Here is an 18259-nt window from a genome sequence, read left to right as displayed (position 1 = left end):
CTGTCATTTAACATGATTGGGATTCTGGAAGGTAGCCATTGTGTCTGCCTTACTCCACCTTTCACTCAGAGTCAATTGGGGATAGCCTCCAGCTCTTCCGTGACCCTAATGAGGACTACCACTATAGAAAATGGATGGGTAGATGCTCTCCACCAGGAAACATACAGGAAATACACATCAAACGCAACTTAGACAATGACAGCATAAGGAGGCTTGTTGCACTATACAGTGTGTGTGTTTGCCAGCTTTCTGTTTGGACCTTACTGCCATATGTGCTGAAGCTTTGGTCCCAGGGACAACAAAGCTGTGCCATGCGTCAGGATGCGCTGTCTTTTATTCCCCTGACATTGCCCCCGTCTCAATAAAATGCTCTGGGGGCCGACCTCTGACCCTGAGCAGCAAGCCTAACAATGCAAGCACGCTCTCCTCTGCTTGGCAGCCTTGATCATGCGGGGAAAGGCTTTGTGACTATTTGTTGGGTATGGAAATAAGCCACATTTATTGCAATTTACTAACTTGAAATGTGGATGTTTGTGATTTATACTTATCTTGCTTTGTATGCAGAATAGAGTAAAATGCTGCATTTTGTATCTTTCGTTTTTCGTGTCAACACTTTTTAATTGCTTTTCTTATTATGCTGTGTTATTCCTTTATGGTTTTAATTGCAAGGAATGTTTTCTCCAAGTACAGTATAATGACAATAAAGCTCATTCATAATTGAAACTGTCTCTCATATATACTGTAACTGTATCATTGTGAGGTACATTAATTTTGAAGGTGCATCAAGCATATGTGTTTCTAACATTATAGCTACTCGAGCTATACCATTATATAGCCGTAGCCATGCGGTTAAGAATGCTGCCTGCCATTGTGGGAATCCTGGTTCAAGTCATCGAACGGCAAAAGAATGTAGACCAAAAAAAATCCCACCAGATTTGGCAAGTGAGGACAGTGGGAACTGGAGAGGATGCGGCAATGAAGCATCCGCCCCCCATCATCTTCTGGTCCCACAGCTGTGGTGTCCTTGAGCAACACACCGTTACCCTGAACTGCTATGCCCCCTGCGCCAGTGTGTGTTTGCTGTGTTCACAACTGTGATGGGTTAAATGCAGAGGACACATTTCAAATTCAAAGGTGGTTCTCCCTCTTCCATCATCCATCCATCCATCCACAATTTTCTATACCATCTGTCCTCATGAACTGGTCACTGGTCAGGGCACACACAGGAGGGCCTGACCAGAAACCTCTCGACTGGCGTGCATATATACTATCCTCCCCTCCATTTTCTATAATGTTACTGAGGGTCAAGTGAATTGGAGGCCCAATCCCAGTTGAGTATTATTATTATTATTAACATTATTACACGAGGTGCACAATAGAAACAGCCCAGTTGGATGAAAGTGAACCACAACAGCAGATTGTTCAACGGTTGCATGATTAGAGTGATTGAAACTTGAGCTGTATTATCTTTAGTTGATTTAATAATTGTATTGTGGAGCTGCGAAAGGACGCTAAGCGTTGCCAGGTGATACAAGCCGACGCCCTGGGCACAAAAGTCAGCTGCAGATGACAATCGCGCCCCCCCCCCCCCCCCACCCCGTGTACACCAGGGTCAGGTGTCACGGTGCACACATTGTGAGTGTCTTTCGCGTGCTGCGTTCAATTCCACCACTTTGGAGCAAGCGATAAGGAGTCATGGATCGGTCATACGAGTGGGGCTTCTCGGTCAAGCAAATGGGCCTGGAGGAAGACTTTTTCATCGACTACGGAGAAGAGGAAATAGTCGATTACCAAGACTCCGGTCAACTGGTGGCCGCTTTGAAACAAAAGGAGGAAGAGGTTATTTTGGCTGCCCAGCTGGGGAACGCGTTGCTGCTGGAAAACCGTCAACTCCAAGAGCAGAGCGGCAAACTCCATGAGAAGTACGCAGATAAGCTGGAGGTAAGACTTTTTCGAAGAGCTTTGTCTTTTTTGTTTTTGTTTTTGGAGCGCTTAACGTGCCCTCTCACAAGCTTTCTATTTGTGTATGGAAAAAGCGTCAGTGTCACGTGTTACGTCAATGGATTCTCCACTGATTTATCCCCCTCGACTGGTATCAAAGATGTCGAAGGTACGCCAATTGATTTAAAACGCTACAAAAAATAAAGAAATAACTTTAAAATATTTCTTAATGGAATATTCTTTAGGCTTCAGATTGCTGAAAAGAATTCACGGAGTCGATGAATCACAATACTTTTTTGCCATATGGGCACAATTGTAGATGCAGTAAACTGTACACTGAGTGTTTTAAATGTTCAGTTGTACATTGGGAGACAACACTGCATGTACCTTTAGGATCCAAAATAGTCGGTCGGTGCGCATCCATTTCCGCAGTCCAATCTTTGCGATCTAATAGAGAGAGCATCTGTTTAAAAAAAAAAAAAAAAAAAAAAAATTCTTTATATATTTTTTTAACTCTCAACAATAGGTGTTGTGTGTTTATTAGTGTGGTTATGAGAAGTGTTTTCCAATGTTGGTTACCTTCTTTAGCTACATGAGAGGGGACATTTTTTATTTAAATTCAAATGAGGAACACTTTATTGCAACCTCAACAACAATGTTTTTCTGTCTGTCTGTCTTATGAACTCGTGAAAGATATTTTAAATTCATATGTGGAAGTGGCAAGTTTGCTTAAGAATGAACTTTGGAGCTGATTAATTCAAGCTAAGTACTAAATATTTGACTCAATATTAGTTTAGTGGGGTGTCTTTAAACTGTGAGTGAATAATATTGCAGAACTTCTCATGCAGACACCAGTGCTGTTGCAGTGTCGACAGCTTCTGAAGTGCAAAATCACTCTCTCAACTGCAGTGATGTGATGATGTTAGTGTGTTATTGTGGCAATGATGATTCCAAAAAGCATTCCAATTATGTACTTGAATACATTCAATTAAATGTAGCAGTGAGTTGACATGTTTATGATTCACATGGTGTTCATGTCCCCATGCACCTCACATAGGAGCTGGAACAGAGCAATCATGTGCTACGCTTGAAGCTGGAAAGCTGCCAGTCGCAGTGGGAGAGTCAGGTGGGCGACCTGGAGAGGGATGCGAGGGAGTTGAGTGCTCAAGTGCAGCGGCTCACTCAGGCCCTGTGCCAGGCTGAGAGGGACAAGACACGAGCTCACATGGAATACAGCGAGAACACGCAGCAACTGAAGGAGAAGCTCAACGCTGTGAGTCCGACTCCCCCCCCCCCCAACCACACATACAGTAGGGCAGGCGAATAATTTACTCGTGTCTCTATGAAAGGCCCTCAAGGTGATCATGTAACAACAGACGCCAGCTGTAACGCAGATAAGACAAGCACTGGCCCAGTCCTCCCCACACATTGACACTGTGTCCTTTATAAACCTCTCAGGTATCAGCCTGACACACAAGGCCACGCACACAGCCTCAGTTTTTGAGTTTTTGTGCTGTCACAGTAAAGCAAGTCTTTTTTTTTTAACTTCAATCTCAGAGACAGTTTAATAGGGATGAGCGCTCAAGAAAATTTCCTTCACTAGGGTCGCTTTTAAATAATTTTTAATGGACTCTTGTTCAATTTCCTATGTCCTGTCGATCAGAATAATGCTACCCAGAGAAGTTGTATCCATTGTTGAATTATTATAGAATAGTGCAATCGTCCGCCAAACTTAAATACTTATTTATAATTGTGATCAGGGCCAAAATTGTACACCTAGATGCTCAACTTCTGCATAAGCCTAAATTCTGGAAGCATGATTGATCAATTATTCACTGAGAAATGAAGGAAAATATCTCTAAATTCCTGAACTCACAAGGTGAATCTACTCTTTTATTAGGGTCCGAACCATAATGTTATCTGTTTCTCTCCAAACCCCTTCACAAAGTTTCATGTTTTTTTCCCCATACTTGGGCAAAAAAAAAAAAAAAAAAACAGCCTAAAAATAATAATAATAAACAAAGACTGATGAAATTATAACCTGTTTTGTGAGTATACAGGAAGTTATTAATACTTATGATACTTCACTGACAATTAATAAATATTTTAATTGCAGACCTGAAATTGTATATATACACAGTATACATAATGTATGTTTTGCAAGACTTCATTATACTGTATCAGGATATATAGGTCGTTTTGGTACACAATGTCAGTCTTTAACAATCTTAGGCAATCATATATGACTTAATGGAAAAATGTCTGTGGCGGTATACAGCTGATTCATTGTCATCGGTGCTCAGTCAAACATTAATCGTTAGAAGCTAAGGAAGCAGTGTTTACTGTGAGGACAATCAAAGCAGTGACGTATTTAAGGACTTCTTATCACCACATGTACAAAAAAGCTGATTGGACTTTACAAGCCTAAGAAGGAGGTATAATATTGTTCAAGTATATTTCCCTAGATTAAGAGATGTTGGGCATCACACTTGCGTTTAAAGAGAAGTTTCTTGTGCAGAAGCCATTTAGTTCCTGCAAAGTTAAAAATGAATCCAAAACAACACTCCCCTCCCCTGTGTCAAGGTCCACAGAATAGCAGACTGTGAATGTGATGTCTTTGCATCCGAGTGCTTACTGTGGAAACCAGAGCCCCTTGAAGTCCAGGAAAAAGCCAATTTAGATAAAAACCTAAGCTGGAGATGGCAAAGGAAATAGAGGAACTGTTTTCTTTGCCTTCAGATATGTTGTAAAAGAGAGAGTGTGGATTGGAAGCTAATGTCTAATGAGATCTTTTTACCTGACCTGGTGTTAGGTGCTTCTGCTGGGCCTTTGGTAAGTATACTGAAGTAGTTTTGTGTGTACAGTGGGGCACAACAATAATTTAATATTAACAACCGAAAACAAAATGTTTGGAAATATGTGTTTGGTAGTGGATTTCTCTGCCCTAACAATGCTTCGTACCAATACAATTACTGCCTGTGCCAAACAGTTTAGTCTGTTGACTATTGTTTGATGTTCTGTAGTGGATTCAATGATTTAAGTCTTATCAGTAACAAACAGGAAACAAGACACTGATAATTTGACATAGCATGTGAAAGAACCACACAGAGCCGCAACAATTTGGCGCCTCCTCCTTCTCATGCTCGTCACCAGTCTAGTTACCTGCGGTTGTGGGATGACATTCCACTGAAAAATAGGAATTGTCAACGTGGTTGTGTTGGTCACTGTAACACCAAAGCATGCCAAAGCTTTCCCAGTGTTCAATCGAGTTGAGGTCAAAACTGTTTTCCAGGCCACTCCGTTATACACAACAGTATAAAATGTGTTGGCAAGAAGCATTGTTAAAACAGAGAAATAATCTGCTAAACACATATTTCTGAACTTTTTTGGGAAGAGGGGATTTTTGTTCTCAGTGGACCACTTGGATTTGTATTGCTTGTGTAGCGGTAGCAGCAAAACAGATGTGAACAGGAAAGCTTTGCTATACTGTTGAGGAAATGTTTGTATGAAAACAATAATGTGTCACGTAGTACGGCAGTGACTATTTGGATAGTCGCTCAAGTGTTGAGAAGTATGTAATAAGATGTGAGGGACAGTTTATCCGTTGCTCTGTTCACTGGTAGTGTTCTGTTAATTTTACCTGTGGCAACATGATAAGGCCTCAGTAAGTTAATGTTCGGATGCACCTGTCTTAGCAAGCGTTTGTTTAAATTATCTGTATCAGGAAATGTATTATTAATTCGATTTTTGATAAAGTTCCGAACATATCAAGAGAACATATAAACGGATAACCCAGAATTTTTGAACGACAAGATGAAAACACTTGGTTGTTTTTTTCATTGTGTGAACCATTTGCTTAACTTAAAATAGCTTTGAGAGACTTTGCAAAAGAAGTAACAACACAGTACAGTACACTCTGATATTGGCACACTAAACTAGAACTGGTGTGGTCTAATCTCGCAATAATGTTTCAGTTGAAGTTTGTACTGTCTGTGCTGGTCAACCATACAAGAATGTTTATTTTTTTTATATTACTCTGATAAATTATTAACTTTATTATACGATATAAGTATACGATGCAGCAGTTTCGAGAACACGTCATTAAGTTGGCAGGAGATTTTCTTATCATTGATGTTGAGTCCTGCATACACGCACATAAATAAAGTCAAATGAACAGTTCAATTAGGTTATTAGGACAACAGAATAGGTGAACTGTTGATTATCTCAGTAACACTTTTAGGTTCCAGAATATTTGAGTGCCAGAGGATAAGATAGATTTATTGCAATTCAAGATACTGTATATTGGACAGTCACTGATAACTTAGTGGTTCACTCACCTATTTTCTGAGGGTTCAGTTCCCACTCAGTGACAGTGTGAATGTGAGTGTGAATGGTTGTGCCTTGTGAGTCTCTGTGGGTGTCCTATGTGAAACATGAATTGCCCCCTTTGTTAAATCATGAGTTAACCGTGTTTAAACAAAGATTTTTCACCGTCGAGTTCAATGTCATTGTCCATATCCAGGCCTGAAAATTGAAGAACAATTGAGAAAAACTTAAATCTGTCAGTCTGAAATAGGTTACAAAGAGATTTCCAATACTTTGGGACTCAAGTGAACAACAGTCAGTCATTATCTCCATATGGTGAGACAAAAGGAACAGTGAAGAACTTTCACAGGATTGGATTGGTCTGCCAACCAAAATTAATCAATGAGTGCAAAGGCAACTCATCTAGGAGGAGTCAAAAATGCCACCCATCACAGAGTTCAAAGGTGATAGCTGCTACTGATAAAAAGGAATACAGAGGCTCATTTCACATTTGCCAAAAAACATCTTGATGATAACCAAGACTTTTTGAGTAATATTGTTTGGAGACAAAAGTTCAACTTTTTGGAAGATGTGAGACCTGTTACATCTGGCATAAAAATAACTCAGCACTTGAATAAAATGAACATCAAGCCTGCAGACAAACATGGTGGTGGCATATTCTGGGGCTGCTTTTCTACTTCAGGACCTGGACAACTTGCTATGATTAATCGAACAGTGAATTTTACTCTCTACTGGAAAATCCTGCAGGGCAAATGTCCAACCATAACTTCACGACCTTAAGCTCAAGAGCTATTGGGTTATGCAGTAGGACAACAACCCAACATAGAGGATATCAGCAAGTCCACCTCTGAATGGGTTAAAAAAAAAAAAAAAAAAAAAAGGTTTTGCAGTGGCTAAGTCAAAGTCCGGACTTAAATCAAATTCAGATGCTACGGAATGACCTTAAACTGACTGTTAAAGCTTAAATAAAAATAAAAAACTCAAATAAGAGTTTCATGTTTTCATGTTGGTTCAGAGAGGTTCGGAGTTTTTTCCCCTTCATAAATAAAACATTCATTTAGTAACTGCAGTTTATATTAACTTGGGTTGGCTTTTGGAGATATTAAAATTGCAGTGATGGTCCGAAACATTAAGTGTCATAAATTTGGTCAAATCAGGACGTATACAAAATACCTTTTCTTGGCACTATAAATATCTAATTTTGATTTTGAACTGGAAAAAAAATAAAAAGAACCTTACGATAAGCAATACTGGAGTCACATGGAAAACGTGTATTGCTTTTAAGATCATCATGATAAGTCTACACACCTGGGCTGTATAAAACTGTGACTTCTTGAAATCTGGTTTTGCATCCAATCGAAGACAGAGTGCAGTTCCACAAGTTGTTATTGGAGACAAATCATTTGCGTTGGATTTCTTTTATATAAAGAGAAAAACGTCAGGACAGTAGAGGAGTACAGTTATCTCCTTGCAAGCAAGCATCACAGACAGAATAAAATATATATTGAAGAGAGAGAGAGAGAAATCTTTCCTTTGCTCTTTTTGATGTTGCATCCAAAGAGCAAACAGGCCATTATCCAGGGGGAAGGCCATCCTTTTTGTGCACTCCCGAGGGACTTGGCTGTAGCTTAGCTCGTCATCTGCTATATATTGTAGCTTCGCTAGTGGACTCGCGATGGCCTGGGGCTCGGGGGCCATATAAGGGGTTATCATCTCAGTCTTTGTCTTGCTAACAAATGGAGCGTTCTCCCTCCACTTGTGTCTCTGCTGATTGTCAGCGGGTCGCCGCCTCTATTGTGAGAGGGGTCCGTGTTGATGAGACCAGCCGGTAATTACAGCATCTCCAGGAATCAGGCTTCTTTCCCTCATAGTGTCCCTGCAAGCTACGTTTTGATTTTGTTCATTATGTGCTATATTTCATTACACACGCATACTCACGCCTGCCTCACGTCCTATTTACACGACTTTAGACACGTAGACACAAGCTGTCCCCTTTTACCCACTTGATGCACAACATTCGGACTGACCGCCACATTGTTGTCGAATATCGGTATGATGATGTCACTTATGATACCAAAAAATCCTCTGCTCCTTCTGGCGCATGGCACACATTTCATCTTTTATTATTTGGCCAAATTGGGACCTGACAGATATCCTCCAAATTGCTGAGTAATGGGAACGAATAGTCCCAGACTTGAGGGGAGTGATGAAGAGAGGCCAACGGGTTTCTTTGGGCTTTGGCCTTCTTTAGTAGCACCACAAAGGTGTTAAATAGATTTTTATTGTTTTTTTATTATTATTTTTTTTACACGGATTACACTCATAATTCTTCTCTCTTTCGTTTCTGGCTTGTGTTTTTGTTATTTTTCGCATCACATCTCATTCATCCATTTATAGATATTTACCAAGCACTTTTTTTTACATGGAGGTATTGTTCCTTTGTTCTTACTTCAGGGAACGCAATGTGTTTCTTGAAGTAATGAACCAGCATGAGGCCACTATTGTGTTGTGGAATGCAAGCATACAAACAAAGCGCTATGAGCCGGGAAAAAATATACCTGTACTGTATGTTTATATATGAATGAACTGGTTTTTATGTATATCATATTCTAGTTGAAGGGCCCGGACTCCGAAAGGAATAACCCAAAATATTCTCACCAGATTTCAAAACAGAATAAAAGTGAGCACAAACAATGGAATAGTACAACATATTTCTATTAACATTTCACTTCTACACCTAGATAGATAGGTACATTGTAGAGTACTACAATGTACCTTGACTTATAAATATCTACCAGATATTTATAAGTCAAGGTGTTAAAACATGCTCCTATGAGATTTTAGATCTGAAGACAATTTTTTTTAAACTTGTTTTTTTGTATCCCCTCCTTTATGTTCCACATCACTAAAAGAAAGAACAAAAAACGACAACAGACATGATATTATCGATAAGTACTGCTTACTGTTTACAGGCAATGGAAGTGGAGAGGGTCATGGCTCGTGAGCTGCAGACGCTAAAACAAGACCTGAAAAAAACTACAAACCATAACAGGCCTCAGGATGAGGAGGTGATCAGCGCCATGAGAGAGCAGGTAAATAAACATTATGTGCAGCCAAACTGCAATCCAAATTAGCTGGAAATGAAATATCAGTTTAATCAAGTTTCTTTGAGCATATACTGTATATAGCATCAATGAGAAGGCAAAAAGAATTGAAATCAATTCTACAGTCAAAGTAAACAACCTACAAAGACAGATATTGTCAATATTAAGGTAATGAAGCCAAATGGGGGAATAAATACATTTATAAATCTTGTGAAAATACCTAAATTACAATACCCTTTCTTACTAAAACTGATTGTTTCCAACTTTTCCCCAACAATTCCCCAGCTGAGGAAATGTCCCAAAGAGTTTCCAGAAATTTAAGTTTTCTTCCCTTTTTTTGACCCATATTTCTTTCATTGCCACAAAAATCACAACAGTAGTTTTTGAAAACTCCCGTTGACGTCCTCAGTGGTAAGATGACTGAAATTGGTCATATTTAGGAATATCACAGAAGATTAAGTTCAGTTTTTGGGTGTGTGTCCAGGTGCTGCGCCTCACACAAAGGGAACAAGCTCTGGAGGAGCGTTTGGGGAGCGTTTGTCAGGAGAATGCTGAGTTGAGAGCTAACTTAGCCAGTTTGAGCACACGTCTGGCTGCGCACGACCAGCTCAACCAGCAGCACGACCACCAGGTAGACACACACACACGCCCGCATGCACACACACACACACACACACACACACACACACACGTACACGCGCTACGCATGCACCTGTACATGTTTAAAAATCTGACTGATTGAAGAAAATAAACTTACTACAGTTTACCTTATCTGTTTGTCCCATTTGCTGCAACTTTCATGTTTACTGAAAGTAGGAATCTGGCATGTCAGGATTTCCGTCTCACTGGAAGTGTTGTACATGAGTTTAAAAAAAATAAAAGCCCCAATGACCTCGGGTCTAGAAATTGGATCACATCTATCTTAGTAATTTGCGTTTTAAAAGAATTCAGTCAAGAAAAGAGTAAAAACATTCTTTCCATGAAGAAAAATCATCAGCGCTTTCAAGTAGTTATGCTGTAGTTGCTATTGTTTACAAGCTTGCAGTTTCACTTTTGCTTTCCTGACATCCAAAGCAGATCATACAGTAGCTGCTGCCTCTATTTTCCTGTTTGGTCTGCGCTATTTATTTATTGTATTTGTCTGAAACTTGGGTTTCTAGTTAGAATAACCTCCCTTATAAGGGTAATTGCATATGAAAATAATCCCACGATAATTGCTTTTCAGGTGAAAATACTTCTGAGCAATATGTTTGTGTGTCGTCACTTTTGTCTCACGTGTGTTGTTTTTTTTCAGCTCGCTGAAGCGTTACAGGAGCTGGAGGTGGCGCAGGGTCGCTCACAGCAGCTTCAAGCACAGGTGGAAGAGCTCGAAGAACAGGTCTCCCTACAAGAATCCAAAAGCCTCAGAGATGCATCCCTACTTTCCCAGCTGGACAAGGCTGACTTAGGAGTCAGTAAAGAAGAGGTACCAAAACAAACAGAACTCATAGAGATGTAATATATCATTGTTTTGTTTTTTTTCTAATAGTGCGCTGCACTTTCGTAGATTCAGTCTCGAAAAAAATGGAAACAAATAGAATTCTCCCTTTCTCACCTGCACACTTTTCTCTGTAAGTAATCAAAGCTACTGAGGTACATGCACAGTTTCTCAGATGAGTTAAAGTTTGGAACCTTGCCAGATCTTGGAAACGAGTTCCCTGCGCAGTATTAATGATGTTCTTACGCTATGATGAGAGGTTTATTTTTTTCAGGTGATTCATGTTCTGTGCTCCACATTGATGATGCTCATTTTATGTCACAGCGGCATTCATTTGATGTTTTTTGGAGCGACGCCCATTTCGATGAGTTTGTTAGATTAGTCTGCCTCTCTCCAGTCAGTTTATATCTGACTGTCAGTATGTTTAGCTGTATGTATACCAAAGTACGATGCAAAACTCTTAAATGTGTTTAGGATCCTCAACATGATTATGAGACAAAACAATGGCATTTATAACTAAATAACTAAATAAACACATTCAAAACACCTCTCAGTACAGTATGATGCCGTGCGGCTCTTGCTCGCTCACCAAAAGAGGTGTTTTGTGAGGCTATTTAGTGTTAACAATGGTCTGGTTTCACTCTCCATAATTCTTATGACCGAAATGTAAATATTGTATCGCATTGACTCTTAAACTTCATCCACTATTATACCTTGGTCTGCTAGTGAAACACAGTAGCAGTGTCCCCTGATGACAGAATGTGATGAGAGAACATTGTGTACTGTACAGTACACTTGCGATTTGACACTGGTTGTGAAGGCACTGAATTTCCAAGTAATACGAAATGAGTTGATCAACCTACACAACAAGTATATGGGAGAACAGTTTTCTTTTTTTTATTTTGTGTGGAAGAAAACTGAAGAACACAGGGAGCTTGCCAAACCCACCAACCATAATCACTCCTACATGCTCTTACCACAGGAAAATATAATTTAACAACATTTATGAGTCATTCAATAGGTTTCCTGTTTGTCAGCCACATTGTTGGAGCGTTTCCTTGTTTTAACCCTCCAGCACATGTGCTTGCCACATATGTTTGCCACCTTATCATAACATTTATGATAAGGTTATCTCTTCTACTATAAAGTATTTGAAAGGAAGTCATAAGATACTTAAAAAAAAAAAAGTATAAGTAAATGTATATCAGCACCATCTTGCATCAGTGTCCTCAAAGGGATTGAGCATGTGACATAGAATTTTGGTCATGAGTAAAAACAAATATTGATAATAAAATAGAGGTGCATCTCAATAAACGATAATATCATGGTAAAAATATTTCATCACTGTAGTTCAATTCCAAAAGTAAAAGTCATATTATACAGAGTGATTAAACAGATTGGGAAGTAACTTTCAGATGGCTAATTCATTTTTACGTTAACAGTGTACTAAATCCATTCACGGTAGTGAGTTTCACGGTTTGAATTGAACTACTGGAATAAATGAAGTTTCCCCACAATATTCGAATTCATTGAGATGTACATGTTTTAAGACTTACCGTCCACATGATGTACCTTTTCTTCTTTTTAAATATAGCTAACAGAAGAAATGGGCTCGATCCTTCAGTTACTGCTGCCACTGGCCCAGAAGAGTGTAACGTGTTATGAAGATACAGATCAAGAGGAGAACCTAAAGGACATTCTGCACCAGCTGAAGACCGTGGCCCAAACGCTGGCGCAGGCCTCCGGTACACAGGTAACAGAACCGTAAAATTTTCCATTATCTACATCTACTGCAACAGTACAGTGAAAAAAATCTCTAAAACCAGAATTCAACAGAAAATGACACCTTTAAAACTCCTGTGTCCTAATACGTCACAGGTCATGTATTTTTATAGCACCACTTCAGCAGAAGGCACTTTCAATAGATGCAAGTGGTGAACCATGAAAAAGAAAATCAACTGAAGCCCTCAAAATGCAAACAAAACATGAGCAACACAGAAAAACGTTCTCATGAAAAACCTTGAATGGAACTGAGACAAGTTAGGTAGAGTGGTTGATTGTTTTACAGTGCTTAACTTGTATAAATGAAATGCGTTTTCACATTACGCCTTTGTCAATAAAGTCTTTTATTTCTGAAATTTATTAACAATTATTGTTTTTATGATTATTAAAAATGTTAGACCATTTATGTTGCATTCATTCTATTTTCATTGTATTCTATGGGAAACATTTCCTTCAAAATTGAAACAATTCGCAGGTAAAATAGCGTTCCTGAACAGAATGATTTTCACCTTAGAGGTTCCACTGTACTGCAGATAGTCAGTCTGTCAATTTGTAGACCTGCAGTTGAGGAAAGTTTAAAAGGAAAAAAAAAAACAAAACAAAAAAAACACAGAGGCTTGGTGTAAATGTTCCCAAGTTGCGGTCAATAATAATCAACCTAGACCCTGCAGGCAGAAGGAGGAGTGCACATTACAAGTAGCAGAAAGAGGTGAAACCACAGTTGTAAAACTGATTGAAGCGTAGACATAGCAACGTTTTTGTTGCTGAAGGTGCTATGGTTTTATGTAATACAGCATTACAGGTCATGTCTTTGTCCTGTTCATCTTACGAATGTTGGCTAATCATTACAGCTGATACATTAAATGCTTTTTTTTAAGCCTTCCTTGAATGTGAGTGAGTTTATCCAATGTGAACATACAGTAATTCATACCCGTCGCTAAATATGTACTGTATGCCCGAACCTATTGTTTGCTTGGGAAACAATACAAATAGACCAAAACGTCATAATCTCTTCTGGGGGAAAGTTTCGAACAAATGCATTGCTGCCATCCGATCTTTTCGTTCTTCCTGTATGCTCCAGAAGCTGCATCATGCTTTGTTGTCTGGACGAGTGATCAGTGTGGGAATTCAAGCACAGCGTATGGTTTCAGAGATCAGGTGGCACGAAGCTGCTGGGGAGGGCTGTGACCCAAGCGGATCTTTATGAGACGTCTCATCTGTGTGCTCTCAATTCAACCCATCTCTGCGTCATAGACTCAGAGTGCAATTGTATTTACATAAAAGCTGGATGTCTGAGTTGGATCTTTTTTCTTCCGAGCAAATGAATCACAAGTAGAGTTTTTAACCCTGTGAGGCACAAGTGCAAACTGCACAATTCTGCTGCCAGTTACAACATATGGTGATTAAAAAAAAAAGACAAAAAAAAACTGTTGACATCTAATGAGACAATAAGATTACTAACTCCCTTTAAGGTCCCTTTTCAGCGGATTCACACCGCTACATGATATCAACAAGTTATCAATGCTATAAAAAATAGTTCTTACAGTAAAGTTACAGCAAATGAGTAGATAAAGCACTGAACTGTTTTTCCTTTTCAGAATTTGCAACTGCAGCAGGAGAATGCTGCAATGAGGCAGAAGCTGCACAGCGTCAAGGAGCAGGCTGAAGTCGCCCAACAGGCCATCAGAGACCGAGATGAAGCCATTGCCAAGTCAGTCATCCTTCATGCGCAATCTCCTTTAAACCAACAGTAATATCTATACTGTATACTGGGTGTCCGCAGATCCTTAGAAATCCTTAAAAAGTCCTCAATTAGGTTTTTCAAAATGAAGGCCTCGTTATCCTTGCAAATGTCAGTCAAGCCTTTTAACCGTTGTTCATGGTTCTTAGAAATGCCACAAACCTAATCAAACAACATTGTTATATCTTCATTGGACAACCCTCTAAGAATATGAAGAATGTGCATTAAGTCTGTAACCAATATAACATTTATCCTGCTCATTTTAAATAATTTACAATAGATTCATCCATCCATCCATTCTCTTAACCACTTATCCTCAATAGGGTGTGCTGGCGGCTAACTTCGGGCGAGAGGCGGGGTACACCCTGAACTGGCTCACCAGTCAATCGCAGGGAACATTTAAACAAACAACCTTTTGCACTCACATTCACACCTACAGACAATTTAGAGTTTTCAGTTAACCTACCATGCATGTTTTAGGAATGTGGGAGGAAACCGGAGTACCAGGAGAAAACCCCCGCAGGCACGTATATGTTAAAAGATTGTGATACAGCATTGAGCGCATAATGCCCATTCCTCATGTCAAATTAAGGAAGTAGTGGTCCACAAAAACAAAGTAAATACAATGCACTATCCACAGCACTGTTTGAGGAATTTGTTTAGAAGTGTTAGTTCTTGAAGAAGTTTGAAGTAAAACGTCTCCACAGTGAATGACTTTCTGTACATATTGTATGCACATACTGATTTTTTTTTTCCAGGAAAAACCTGATGGAGGCCGAGTTGGTCCGGAGTAAAGTCGAAATGATGTCTCTGAACAATCAATTATTAGACGCGATTCAACGTAAACTGGAGCTTTCACAGGAACTGGAAGCCTGGCAGGTAAGCTCTTAATTTTTGTTCTTACATTGATTCTTCAGGGCTGTATGCACTAGAAACTCATGTTGACCATTTGTCATACTACAATAGTGTTTTTGAGTCTGAAAACAAATACATTGTTTTGACAATGATTCAGTTATTATTACTCAAAACGGTCAACTGTGAAAATACAGGACATGCATGTGTGTTAAGTGTTCAACCTGGGAAAATGTCACAATCAAAACAGTAGTGGTGGACCACCGCACTGTTGTAGCGTTTGTGCTTATAACACTTCTCAAATACAGTGTACATATTCTATACCACGACCGTGACCAACAGAGTCACATGACTTACACTCGTCAAACTCTAAAGCCATACAAAAGCTGATTAAAGCTATTCAAAAGACAGTTTTGGATCATGAGGACAAGCACTTTGTGTGTGCACACGTAATGTTTCTTTACATTGCCATCTACTGGTCCAGCATTCATATTACAATTTTCTCAGTCCTTTTGCTGGTCTGTGAGCAGAGCTCATGTTGAGAAACGAGTCAAACTTATCATAAACTTGGGGTTTATAGAAATGTATGTGGCCCTTGTCTGTCATCCCACTTCTTTAACAATTCTCATGCAAGTTTCAACCAATATCATAACTTAGCTACATCTTTGTTTTGAGCGTTCAGCTTTGTCCTGTCTGCTCTAATTGGAAATCATAGTATTAAATACCATTGCATGATAAGAAATAATTCATTCATATATAATGTCAGGAATGTTTAAGATGGATGTTTTCCTCAGGATTTTAGATGAAAAATTGGCTCTCTAATGGCTATTAGAAAACATCTTTGCTTCAATGCTTTAAAAACCCATTCACTGCCAGCCCTCCCAGTTAACTTGGATATTTGACTTCTAAAGTGGCAGTGAATGTAATGACCAGCGATAGATGTTTTAACATTTGTGCAATTATTATTGAGAAATTCAGGACAGTGATGAAAACTTACTTGCAAGTTTAACTAAAATGGGCACAAATTCTTTTAAAATTTTCTCTGATCCATACCACAGTTAAATAGTTTTTCCCTTTGTGCATGTTACATGTTTTTTTTTTTCTTTATAAAACAACATAATGCGTCATTGGTAATCTTCTCATTGGCAATTATTTTGCGCTCTTCGTCAGGACGACATCCAGATCGTTATCAACCAACAGCTGAGGTCGCAGCAGCAGTCGGAGGAGCCTCAAAAGAAGATCACCTCGCAAGGAATATCATTCTTCCGCAAGTCCAACAGGACCGCTTTCCCTTGGAGTGGAGACCCCAATCAGGACAAGCTCCAGTCCCCGTGGCGAGACTGGTTAAGACGAGGCAAAGGGGCATCGTATAGCCAATAACAAATTGTGGGGCTTCCCGCTACCTCCTGGCTGCTCGTCAGAACCAGTAGAAGATGATGGATGTTTGGTGAAAAGCAGCCATAAAGACGCTTGTGTTCGAATGAACAACAGAGCGCACTTTAAAGTAAATCATCCTATACTGTGACCGACCCTGGAGCAAGTTTGCATTTTCTCCTTGGGGTTCATGCTTAAGATTGTAAATATTGGTCATTGTTTTTGAAATATCTATGATTTTGTAAATGTCTTTGTGTTGAGACTTTGTATGGTTTATGTCACAGAGGCAGCTGAGGTTTTTCTGTTATGAATTTGAAAAAAAAAAAAAGGAGGGCCAGGGAAAAAGGACTGAGCAATGCATTTGTACGGTAATTATTTTTTTACTGACAAAGTTAGATGTGCAAGTTACATTGTCTTATCCTCTTAGTTTGCCAAAAGAGGCAAATGTGAGAGATTCTCGAAGAATTCCAGAGTATAATAAGAAAGCTCTTACTTTTGCACCATTTTTATTTGGGTTTTTGTAAAGATATGTAATGCATTCGCCATGCCAATATTTTTGTTTACCAATAACCATTCCATGTTCCTTCACGGCATTGTTTACTTGAAAACGTGACTACACTTTCGAATGTATCTAATTTTCATAATACAGTACGTGTTATAAACCTCTTGGTGTATTTGGTCATCATGACAGGAGAGTAAGCTTCTTGTTGGTGTCTTGTGGAAACTGTTCTTCTCTTTCTGTAATAGTAATAATAAGAATTGATAAGAATTATATGATAATGATAATAACACTTATTAAAGTTCTCACTAAGTATCCTGTCAGATTGCGCTGATGTCATCCACTATCCTGCGCACTGCCTCTCTAATTATGTATTAGCTCAGCATTCCTGATCTCTCTTTAACATCTCTTAGCAAACGCATGCAATTTCTAGGTTGAGTTTGAAATTTGTGAACCTATTGACAATACAGTAAATTTGGTCTTAGTCTTTTACTAAACAAAAATCAGTACGCCAAGGGGGTTATATTATGGAAAATATATATTTTTTAATGCTTATATTAAAATAGTTGTGTCTCTGGTGTGGCTGCCCCAAGGGTATAATAGCAAACGAAAACAAACGAAATAACTAAAACAAAAATTGAAAAAACATTTTCGTGAACAAAATAAAATAAAAATGGGAACTTTTTTAAAAAACAAAACAAACAAAAAAAGAACTAAAATGGCATTTTAAGTTTCACCTTCACACCTCTGGGCAATTTAGAGCAGATGCAAAATTCATTCATTCATTCATCTATTCATCTTCCTGTTCCGCTCATCCTCACTAGGGCAGCGGGCGTGCTGGAGCCTATACCAGCAATCGTCGGGCGAGAGGCAACACCCTGAACTGGTCGCCAGCCAATCGCAGGGCACATAGAAACAAACAACCATTCGCGCACACATTCACACCTAAGGGCAATTTAGAGTCAGATGCAAAATTACTCTGCCTAAATTTTGTGAGCTGTTTCCAAAAATGTGTCGGTAAACAAGACGTTTACATTTTGTTAACTACTGGTTTACTACTATTTACTATTATTTAACAGTGAGGTCACTGTTTAACTTGGGGGTTAGGGGCGTGTAAGGGTGGTGGTGGTGGGGCGAGTACTGCTAAGGCATTCTTACTGCCC

General features: G+C 39.1%; 1 protein-coding gene across 1 annotated transcript; it reads left to right on the top strand.

Annotated features, from left to right (window-relative positions):
• Positions 1-1619: 1619 nt before the first annotated feature.
• si:ch211-235m3.5 (BICD family-like cargo adapter 1) lies at positions 1620-17409 on the top strand. Its single transcript, XM_061681723.1, has 9 exons — positions 1620-1941; positions 2999-3214; positions 9240-9359; positions 9856-10002; positions 10666-10836; positions 12443-12601; positions 14229-14341; positions 15130-15250; positions 16394-17409. Exons 1-9 carry the CDS (start codon positions 1696-1698, stop codon positions 16601-16603), a joined length of 1503 nt encoding a protein of 500 aa, XP_061537707.1. The 5' UTR covers positions 1620-1695; the 3' UTR covers positions 16604-17409.
• Positions 17410-18259: the final 850 nt, after the last annotated feature.

This window comes from Phycodurus eques, chromosome 7, assembly GCF_024500275.1.
Source record: "Phycodurus eques isolate BA_2022a chromosome 7, UOR_Pequ_1.1, whole genome shotgun sequence".
Taxonomy (NCBI): Eukaryota; Metazoa; Chordata; class Actinopteri; order Syngnathiformes; family Syngnathidae; genus Phycodurus; species Phycodurus eques.
This window is presented reverse-complemented; position numbering and strand designations above follow the sequence as displayed.